The sequence below is a fragment of the Lycium ferocissimum genome, chromosome 4, assembly GCF_029784015.1.
Source record: "Lycium ferocissimum isolate CSIRO_LF1 chromosome 4, AGI_CSIRO_Lferr_CH_V1, whole genome shotgun sequence".
NCBI classification, from domain to species: Eukaryota; Viridiplantae; Streptophyta; class Magnoliopsida; order Solanales; family Solanaceae; genus Lycium; species Lycium ferocissimum.
Window position 1 is genome coordinate 18,288,377 of NC_081345.1, and position 11,784 is coordinate 18,300,160.

The 11,784-nt window shown below is 39.0% G+C and overlaps 1 protein-coding gene across 1 annotated transcript; it reads right to left on the reverse strand.

Moving 5' to 3' along the window:
* Nucleotides 1-603: 603 nt before the first annotated feature.
* On the reverse strand, nt 604-11,515 carry LOC132051678 (mitogen-activated protein kinase kinase kinase YODA-like). Its single transcript, XM_059442850.1, has 12 exons — nt 11,248-11,515; nt 7,778-8,345; nt 6,859-7,596; nt 6,564-6,651; nt 6,385-6,447; nt 5,585-5,745; nt 5,409-5,484; nt 5,034-5,093; nt 4,823-4,930; nt 4,404-4,643; nt 1,914-2,005; nt 604-1,723 (listed from the first exon to the last, which is right to left on the reverse strand). The coding sequence occupies exons 2-12, from the start codon at nt 8,332-8,334 to the stop codon at nt 1,225-1,227; spliced, it is 2,682 nt and encodes an 893-aa protein (XP_059298833.1). The 5' UTR covers nt 8,335-8,345; nt 11,248-11,515; the 3' UTR covers nt 604-1,224.
* Between the last annotated feature and the right edge of the window lie 269 nt (nt 11,516-11,784).

Here is an 11,784-nt window from a genome sequence, read left to right on the forward strand (position 1 = left end):
ATGTAATTATAGTTTCTAAAGGTGCTCTCTATGTGCCTAGTTAATGACTAGAGACTCTCATTACGCTTGAATGAAACACAAAATTCCAACAATACTGTACAGGAAACTAGGAAGGTAGGCGGTAATAATACCTTATGATAGTGCATGCATGACGCTAGATATAAATCTCCAAGTAGATTTTTTTTTTTTTTTTTGATGACATGGGAACCGCAGCCACTACCCCAGGTGCGCACAGGGTAAACCCAGCTCCTGTGCATTAGCTCGCAAACCACATAGCAGAGGTAACCCGCACTAGGCAAGCCCGGTGCGACGAGCTCGACTCAGAAGGCAAATCCCCTGCTGTCGTAGGCAGGGGGTTTCGAACCTGAAACTTCCATTATGAACGCCCCATGCTCAACCAACTGAGCCACCCTTGCGGGTTAAATCTCCAAGTAGATTATGTACCAAATATCATCACAATACCATTTAACTTGAAATTCAATGCCTATAATCCACTGGGGATGCAACTGCAAATCAGACAACAGTAGATAGGCCACATATGTGTGCATCCAAGACAAGATCTAAACTCAGAGAGATATCATATAGAGCATTAAAGCAGCAGAATACAGAAAGAAAAATCTTCCTCTGATTGTTCAATCAACAGTACCTGGAATATTCCAGTTAATTGTTTGCTGTACAGGAATCCCGCTCGGAAAGGGGAAAGGAAAAAAAACGAAAAAGGTTTCATCCCGCTTCAGTTCCAGGCTTACTCTTTTCTATCTTCTATGGGACAGCATAAATATACAAGTTTGGTGCCATTAATGTCTTCATGAAGGATCAGCTATACACTGAATAACTGGAAGCCAACCTCCAAAAGCAAATGAATCATTAGTCTGTGGCTCATGTTAGTTATCAAGTCCAATCAGGAACACGTATTTGGACAAGCTGCTATAATTTCAAGAGATGCTATTAGTGACAGAGGGTCAACATATTCTCACTGGAAGTGTCTCATCCTGGAACCACTAGATCCAAAGAGCAAGTGAAAGAAATCATGTTGATCAATCTGACAACAGATAATGAAGTTCTGCCAAGATGCCACTCCATTTCCTAGTTTCTCCTCTTAGGAAATCCTTATTGCACAAAATTACTTCCTCCAAACGTGCAAAGACAAAGCAGATTTACACAGAAAACCAGTAAACAATGAAACTTTGGAGCTTTCCATGACTATTATGTCCGATATACATATCATGCTCCACCTGTGCGACCTGCCAAGGGAGGGCATGGATTGAGATCTACTGAAGAAATCGATTTCACGTGATCCCTCAAAAGTTGCTGTGACACCCTATTGGCCAAGGCTGATTGCGCATTGGAAAGTTCTCCTGCGGCAGGCCTCCCAAACTGCTTTCCCAGAGCATCATATTCAATGGATGCCAATTCTTGGAAAGCATGAGATCCTGATGGCGTCCCTCGTAAAACATCAGGATCCCAGTAAGAAGGGCCATTTGTATAGGGACTATTTGGAGCTGTTCTAGCCTCTTGCAAGTAAACTGACTGATTAATGTAACGAAATGGGATAGCACCATTCCCTCCAGATAATGGTGTTGATGAGCCAGACGTGTTGAGAGGGCTGGATATAGGCGAGGGAGACATCCTCCCATTTAGGTTTTGAGGCGACCTTGGATGTAAAAGAGGACTACCTATTGGGGAGACAGGGCAAGATATGTTCCTCGGAATGTGGATATCACTGGACAACAAAAAAAAAAAAAGGTCAGTTATCGTAAGCACGATACTATTGTCATGCAGTTTTCTTTTACTCCAAGTATGTTGAGATGAGAAAATTACAAATTTAATGGGAACTTCTTTCCTATTTAGAATTTTCTCAAGAATGAATCAGACGGCAATTTTGAAGTTTAAGTAATCAAGAGAAAAAGGACCTGCAGCGAAAATTAGATTTTGACGCTCTGGATGAGTGGATAGCAAGCCTTTCTGATTCTGGCGTAGGACAATTTCTTGCAGATCCAATGCCCTAAAACAAAGTTGTAAAGAACACAGCAGTGAATATCAACCCAAGAGCACAAAATTCCAAAACAAAGAAACTGAGCCAGGTCAACCTATTATTTTCATGTCATCAATATGTTACAGATTAATTCGGTAAATTGAGAAGTTCACTTGGAATTACAATTTGAATACCTTCACACCTCAAGGATTTGTTGTACGTCTTTAACAGGGTTTCAGTCTTTATTCCTAAAACCAATCTAATATGGGACCAATAACTATCACCTGTTTTAAGGAGGACATGCCCCCTTTGCAATGTGCTGGAACTAAGAGATCAAATCTAACGATAAGCAAATTGGCATGAAGATGCATCTTCATTTCGCACATTCAGCACCAGGATGCTCAGTCTCAATTGCTTGATATCTATAATCGCAGCTCAAACCATAATTTGTTTTTATTATTAAAAAAAGAGCTGAAAACATGTTAAATATAGCCATATTCTGCCATTTCTCCGATGGTCTCTTCTTTTCCGAGGTTGGGCGTGGTGTTCACATTTTGCTGATACTCCAGCACTACTTATTCTCTTTTGAGTGAAGAAGCTACGGACATCTCATCTCATTGATCTAACTTGAGGTTGAATTGTGCAAAAGCATTAGCAGCATGCAATTAAACTCAAGGGAAGGCAAGGACAAAAGAGATGCCATTTACCCTGAGACATCCTTATGTTATGCATATTCAGTGGCTTCATTATCCTTCTTCGTTTTTATTCTAGTAAAGTGGCCTTGGAAGCTAATTTGGAAGGTCAAAGTCCCTTATAAGGTATCCTGTTTAACATGGCTAGTGGTCAGAAGAGCTTGCTTAACTCATGAAGCTTTACAAAGAAGAGGTACACAGATTTGCTCAAGGTGTTTTATGTGTGATCAAGAAGCAGAGGTCAATGGTCATTTGTTTTTGCATTGCAAAACAGCTGTAAATCTGTGGAACATGTTCTTGTGTATACTTGGGGTGAGTTGGGTAATGCCCAAGACCACTTTTGGATTGTTGAGCAGCTGGAAAGGAATTGCAAGAAGAGGGGCTAAGGAAGATTGGTGGAAAGAGTATCCCAGCATGCATTTGGTGGACTTTATGGAAAGAAAGAAATGCAAGATGTTTTGATGGGACTAGCAACAACAATCAGAAGATCAAGATGAAGTGTCTCAGTCTACTTTACTTTTGGTGTAAACAAGATATGGTGGGGGAAGTAGAAACTTTAGTTCATTTCATAGGACAACTGTAAAGTTTTACTTTTTGGAAGATAACATCTGCCCACTGTGGGTTGTAAGATCCCACCTCATCACTTTTGAATGATGAGTTTTGTGTGAATATAAAGTTACCTTTACCTCAAAAAAAAAAAAAAAAGTAAGTGGGAAAAGAAGCAAAGCAAACAGAGCTGGAGAGGGATTAAGTTTTTCATTAGAGCGGGAGAGCGATTAAGTCTTTCATTTTTGAAGCTTCCTCCACCATCAAAATGAACTTTAGTTTGTTAGTCTCTGAAAAAGAAAAACCCATTCTAAGACAGTTCAGAGCACCAGCCCAAATGGTCAACAAGTTAAAACTTCCTCTCCTGATTCATTATCCTGCCTAAAAGATAATTAAACTACTTGGTGATGCCCAAGAAATGGAAACATCGTAGTGTCCCTAAACAACTTGTCTCTTTATTAACCTGACTTCTAAAAATAAGCCAAAACGAACTCTAGAACATATTAATTTGGCCCAGAGCAAGAAAAGCATGCAAGAGTGCAATCCTAAGCCTTTTTGATCGGTAAGATATAAATTAAATTCACAAAACATGGAGCACTACGAAAGTGCTGTGAACTGTACGAAAAAATAATCCTAAATCTTGACAATATCGACGTCCCAGTCAAATCATCTACCAGTCCAGAGTAAGCAACCTTATTTCAAGAATCTAGGTAGCTTCCATGCAACTGTCTGAATTAGTTAATTACTCTGTAATTTCATGCAACTGTCCAAAATTACTCTTACTGTAATATGCTAAGGTACCTTATTGGTAAGTCATTATTAATAAAATTACCTCACCATTATTATAAATAAAAATTTTAAAAAAATTTACTGTATAAATATAGGATAGACTACTAGATGAATGTCAACATTCATACGCATATGAATCTGACTCAACAGAAGACTTACGAGAATATGTCGGCAGAACTCAGTGACAAAAGCCTGACTACTGAAAATGCGTAACCAATCAGTTTATTTTGCTCAACCAATTGCTAATACTAATAATTGTTTATGGTTTTAGAACAAAAGAAGAGAAATCAATAAAAGCATTTACACAAGCATCATTAGGAGCAAGTATGTCATGTTTCATGACGGAAGTTTCCCAAATGTCTTAATAAAAGCAAAAAGATCAAGATAAACAGATAATGTACCAGAGGTTTTATCCCATTTGCAGCAGCACATGGAAGATCGAAAGATGCAGAAAATATATTTGGCTTTTCCACAGGGGCAGCATCTTTTACAAAAGGATGCTCCAATAGCTCAGCAGCAGTAGGACGATTTCGCGGCTCACGCTGCAAACACTTCCTCACAAAATCTTTTCCCTCCTCTGATAGGTCTTCCGGTATTGCTGGGAGTTCTTTACTATTCCCAATCTTAAACATGGCAGCAACCTTTGGGCCATATGACATCAAACACCACATAATACAGGTCAAGGGAATGAACTGGTATTGTAAAACTTGATAGTCCAAAATTTAACAAGGCAAAAAGTCCCACCTTCCAACAAAGTTCAGGAAAAAAAGAAAAGTAAAGAGATGCTCCTATTAAGCTTCTCCAGGCCAAAATTGCTTACCCCTTCATATTGGCTCCAAGGAGGCTTTGACGTAGCCATTTCTAAGACGGTGCATCCAAGACTCCATACATCAACAGCAAGGTTGCAGCCACTAGTGTGCTTTATTACCTGAGCCAATTATGAAGAGATGATTTTACATGTTACTGTATAAGTATTAACAATGGAGGTGCACAGCACACAAATCGTCAAAATGCCTAAAGCATACTCTAACCTCAGGTGCCATCCAGTAAGGGCTTCCTTTGAATGATAATGGGCAGGATTGCCCAGTGATCTGCAAATTTGTAATTGAACAATTAAAGACCCAGCTCCATCTGAATGCAGCTCAACTTTGATGGCAAAGCTTATATGGTTTTCCAGGTACCAAATGCAAATCTTAATGGATCAAATCCTACTTAATCCTTCCAAAAATAAGGAATGAAGTGTAATGCCACAAAGCATAAAACTAGAACATTTTTAATCCATTCCGACAGTGCTAGTCTAATTAGAAGATTAGATGCCACATGCTATTTCCAATTATTTACGACCTTCATAGCAATTGGCATCATCTTACTAAATAATGCAGTAAAAAGCCTATGCTTAAACTTACGTGCTTGGCCATTCCGAAGTCTGCCAACTTTATGCGCCCATTTGGATCAACGAGAATATTTGCCCCTTTAATATCTCTGCAAAATTGCAGATGTTGTCAGGTTATCAGTGCATACAGGTCAAGGCTGCTGAAAGGGTGATATCACAAAAATAATCCAACTAAAGAAATTGGTGTACCTATGCACAGTGTTTTTAGCATGTAAAAACGCAAGCCCCGATAAAATTTGCTGAGTGTAACTACGGATTGCTGTTTCTCCAAATGGACCATAGTCTTGTAAAAGCTTATAAATGGACCCACCAGATACATATTCCAAGTAGATATATAGTTTATCAGTAACCTGATTGAGGAAAACAAGTCAGAAGAAGAGCAAGCTAAAAGATTATTGGAACTTATGAACGGAAACACGTATAACTCGAATGAAAAGCCCTATAGTTTTTCCCTTCTACTCCTTAATCTAATGACTAAGATTTGGAGTTAGCTATTACAAAAATAGAATAAGAAACCAATACTCTGGAACAATTTGAAGTCTGTTAACCTTACTAACAGTGTTGGCACTGTGACATGTCCAACAACAACAACAACAACAACATACCCAGTGTATTCTCACAAGTGGGGTCTGGGGAGGGTAGGATGTACCCAGACCTTACCCCTACCTTTGTGGGGTAGGGAGGCTGTTTCCGATAGACCCTCGGCTCGAGAGAAAAAAAGGATTTGAAGCATGATATCAAGAAAAATATGGCAACAAAGTAGCAAGATAAAAGCAAAAGAAGAAACAGATAGTAGTACACCTCGAAGAAAAGAATCTACGCGATTACTAACTAATACTACGAATAAGGAGAATCACGGTGACATGTCCCTCACCAGGAATTAAAATATAAAGCTAATAGTGTTGGCACTATGACATGTTCCTCACCAGAAATTAAAATAAAAACTCTAATTGGAACATTTAGAAATCAATTAACTTTTGAAAACTGACCATCTCTGAGCCATAATACTGGACAATATTTGGATGTCTTAATCGGCTCAACAATGCAATCTCCTGCAAATTACATGAATAGGAGAGCATAGTCAAATATGAGCACATCAGGAATACAAAACTCCAGGCAGTCCAAGAAAATAAGACCTAGCAGACTGCTACTTATATGGTAAACCTACCTGTGCCAACTGCTTTGCACTTTCTTTCGACTTTGCATCATCTGAAAATAGGGTCACCTCCTTCATTGCACACATTTCTCCACTATCACTGTAAGCACACACATGGCTAAGCATTAATTTTCCCCTTTTTTCTGGGATAAGATGGCCAAGCATTAAACTAGGACATCAGCAATCAATCTTTGACATTTCAATGACAAGGCAATATGTAAAGATTGAGTTCCTTGTTCACTTGAAAAGGCCCCACACAATGAAATAGGAAACAAAAGAAAATCAAGTGCTGACCGTATTAATATACCTATTAAAACCAACATAAACATGCCCAAATGTGCCTCTACCAAGCAACTTCCCCTTTTTCCAGCGAGAGCCAGGGCTAGAAAGATTCTCTGCTCTACCAGGGCTTCGTGGCACTGAGGGAGATGTTGCAACTGAATTGGAATGAGAAAAGGGTGAAGAGTTAGAAATTGTTAAGGGAGGACGAGGCAAAGGATGACTTTCTGGTTTTGCATCATCAGGCCAACTATTCTGCAGTTCAGATGCTCCACCTCCAGCCCTAGGATGAATAGGTGTGACAGCGCCACTGTGAATTCTTGAGCTAGGTCCAGGACTTGTCATCCTGGGACTAGGAATTGGAGAGTACTCTGGGCTCCCTCTACTAGGCTGCCAAAACAATTGTCCTACCATTTCTCCTCCCATGGAATTATGCCCAGAATTCTGACCAGACCCTGGGCTTGAACAATGGCCAGATCCAAGTAAAGGAAGATCCGGGTAAGTCTTCCCTGCCCAAAAAGTAGAACTATTAACTTGCTCGCAGCCAGCAGCTCTCATTGGACTTCTAGAAGGACTTGATATAGAACTATCAGGAGCACTGCAGAGGGCACCATAAGAAGGGATTTGTATACTGGGCAAGTGGCTATTTAATGGTCGTCTCTTAGGAGATTGAGAAGAGACGCGTCCACTTGGAGAAAGATTAACTGGTCCAGTTGCCTCTTTTGTGCTTATTTGTCCAACAGCAGATTGATCCTTAACAGCCAATCTTTGAAACCAAAAAAGAAAAATAAATTATGTCAACCAGGTTGGTATAGTTAGCAAAAGAAAGCGCAAACTAACAAGAGAAATGAATTGTTTCAAATAAGAAAAGAAATTAAATACTTTAGCAGTCAAAAGAATACATTTTTGAATACATTTCATTTAAGTGACCTTCAGCATTTGCTTACCTTGGAGGGCTACCCAAGGCAGTCCGGTTACCAGTTTCATAATCAAATGCTAGTGGACTACGTTGGCGTGAATCAGTAGGATCATCACTCTCAATAGAGCACTCACTTGAAATTGATGCAAAGACAAGCTCTCCATCGGCATCTGCAGGGTCCAGTCTGTGCCTGATGCATGCAGGTTTTGGGAGAGGCAGAAACAGGGATGGCCTTGTGCCCTTCTCTACTCTGGGTTTTGCTGATTGACTGATTCCAGAGTCTGTCCGGACTACACTTGCTGGTGGCAAACCTGGAAGTGGAAGTGGTTGGGCTGGAGCTCTTTCAGCAAAGCTTTGACATCTCGCGACATGCTTGGAAGGTGATGACGACCTTGACTGTGCTTGGGACTGAGAACCCTTCTCAGAAGCAATGTCACTGATGTGTCTTCGAGATCCTCCTGATTTACTCGGAGACTTAGCTTCAGCTGGACTCTTAAACTTGCGTTGCAATGCATCAATAAAACTCTCTTTGGTCGCTTTCTTCTTTGCTTCCTTCGAAGATGACTTTCCCCACCATGAAGGCATATTTTCCAGTGCTAAAAGATATACGAAAACAATAAACAATCCACTAAAACAAATTCTTTCAACAAGCTAGACTTACTATATGACAACACATATGCGAAGCAGAGGAGAGAGAAAGATGACATCATGAGAACTGGAGCAATAGTTGAAGTGATCTGTCACTATATGTAAGTTATGATCTCCTATTTTTTTTTCAATAGAAACTTCTGAAGATAATATTTTCTCAAGGATATTCCCAAACAGAGACTCCTAACAAGTTATTAGAAACCAAAGGAGCAGTTATAAATGATAGAATCAGTCAACTAGAGCCTAAGTTGCTTGGACCCAGGTGCGGGTAGGTGCGGGTGTCTGATACGGGTGTGGATCTAGAGGTTAATTTAAGATTTGGGAGTACGGATCCAATTACAGATACGGGTGCGGGGATTCGGCTACAACAATTTAAATATCTAAAAATAGAGTTATAAAAATATGTTTAAATTATGAGACATTATGTGAAAAACATACAAGGTATTTCACGGAGAAAATATTGATCAAGAGGAGAATCCCAGAAGGAGATAAAATGAAAAGGACAGACATAGAAATTTCTATATACAAGGTGTTCCATTTTATTCAATTTCACTTTTGTTTTGATTAATCTGTCCAGAGTTTCTCCGTTGATTTTGGTCAAAGTATCCAGAATCGGTTGACCATATCCGGTACGGATCCCACACCCATGTAGTGTCGACACGGTGCGGCACCAAAAGTGAAGAGTCCGAGCAACTTAGATTAGAGCAGCACCATTGTAATACAACCGTGAAAATCCAATAAAGTCACTTTCCTGACAAAGGATAACATGGAGAATCAAGTAGTGCCAAGTCATTAAGATTCTGGATTAGCATAGCTAAAACGAGACGACCACAACTTGTCTCACTTCCCTATTGTCTAGGTTAGATGATTGTTTCATCACAATTTAATGTTTAGAAGAGTTTGAATTGTAACATCTTAACTTTGCACCTTATCAGTGTATTTACTTTTTCCAGGTAACTTAGCACCTTTATTCTGTCAGCATTACGGAAGGAACTTTCTAAAATTCCTTTTACGGAAGGAACTTTCTAAAATTCCATTAGAGTAAGTTGCGCGGACTCTTCACTTTCGTTGTCGCACCCGTGTCGGATTCTCCAAAAATGCACTACTTTTGGAGTATCCGACACGCACCCGACAATATTTTTGAAGAGTCCGTGCAACACATTAGACATCTTTGTCTAAAGAAAAATCTATTAGAAACAAAATAGAAAGTGTATTTAAGATAGACCCCCATGAACCAGTTTAGTGAAACAACTTCCTTCCACCACCAATCTCGCAAACGAGGAATCAAGAATTTACTTCTTTCCCACAAGACCCCAAAATGCACTCATACATCTTTGGAGAAAAAGATTCAAAAATTAGACCACTCCACCTGCTTCTACTCCAATTTTTCTGATTTTTCCACTTTAAAGATCTACAATTGCCAGACTTTTTTCTTTTTTAATAACTGTGGTGTTGGAGCCAACTTGCGCGCACCCCGATTATTCCACCGAGTACCTTCTACCTAAGTTGCTTGCACTATGGTGCTGGTATCCGATAAGGGTGCGGATCTAAAGGCCATGTTTTTATCATATAAATTTTAGGATTCAGGGCTACGTCCGAGTGCAGATACGCATGTTGGGATACGGCCAATAAATGTATATTATGACATATAAGGTATATATCTCGATTAATTAAAGCTATTGAACTAAACTAATAAAATTTAATTCTTTATAAACACCTAGATTTTATTCCTAAGATATCTCGTGTAATAACAAAAGATTCTCATACTTTATATAACTAGATATATACGACATAAACCCAAAAATCAAACTAAATACCCAATCAATCTATATTTCCCGGTCATAGCTATAGTCAAAGCAGTGAAGCACCCAAGGTAAGTTGACCTAATCCGGTGCGGATCACACATCCATGTCGTGCCGACATGGGTGCGGCTAGGAATTTGAAGAATCCAAGCAACATAATCTGCTACCTCCCACCAGCACAGGTACCAGGTAACCCTACTCACCAAGACTTAGGCACATGGGAAGAAATCACAATTTTTTTTTTTTTTTAGTGTCTGTTGGGATTTAAACATTGATCTCTATGGTCTGCACCCCCTTCATTGACCAATGGTTACACCTTTCGGTGCCTACAGTCATCGGACTTGAGAACTTTCAACTCACCCACAACAAAAGGTTCATGAGATAAACTTGAGTAGACCTTTCCTACCCAATGATGATTGTAGCGCCCCCCCCCCCCTCCCCCCTCTTCCCTCCCTATTGGAACTTATAAACGCTTTGATGCAATTATCGAGCGTAAGATTTTACCCCTAAAAAAATCCATTAGAGTATTTCCAAGATAATTTTGGATATCTATATTTCAACACTGAAAAATGTCAAGACTTGGAGCAGGGAGGACCAAGTCTTCTTGATATAACTAGTACAGTACTCTTTCATGTTTCTGCTTTCTTTTCTTTTTCTTTTGGTCTTTAGAAATGCCACCAAAAGTTTTAACTTTTTTTTAATAACAACGTCCTAACAGCTTGAGCACACCTCGACTAATCCTTCATGTACAACGCATACGCGGCGACAAAAATATTAAATATTTTCATTTTCACTCTTCTTTCCATCTTTCACTTACCTCTATTTCCTTGCATGCCAAAAAAAAAAAAAAAAAAGGAAGTGAAGTGATCCTACTGATCTCAAATCATTTCATTCATACTTCAATTTTCGATATTAAATCCTAAAAACACAACATTTCCGCACAGATCTAGAACACTACAAATACACCAGGTAATTACACCACAGATTAAAACATCACAAAAACCAGAAATTTTACTAAAATTAAAGCAATATTACCATAAAAACTCACCTTTAAACTGCTTAATTATCACATCGCAAGCATAAAACAAGCTTACTTCAGATTTAACCTATGAAATTAACTCACACAAAACCCTAGAAATGTCACTCTCTCTCTCTATCTCTGAGATTTTAACAGAGAGACAGAGAGAGATATGAAGTAAGTTGAGTTTGATAAATAAAGGTTAGAAGAGATCGCGTAAAAATGGGAGTGTGGAAGCTAAGTATGAAGATAGGGGCGTTACACAGTTGTTGTCTGAATGGTGAAATGAATTTACTGCTAAGTACTACTACTAACAGTACCTTCTTTGCGGTTTGATTTTTATATGACCAATTTTTACTAGAAATGACGTTGTAAGAAATTCTATTAGTAGGCGTTTGACCGTGAATACCAAATATTTGTAATTTTGAAGTTGAAGTTAGCCCTACCTCCGGAGATAGAGAGGTTGTTTGTGATAGATTTTCATCTCAAATAAAGCATACCAAAATAGTTTTAAAAAAGAAAATACGATTATGTCGAATAGGATAGCAGTACATAGCATTCAAGAAA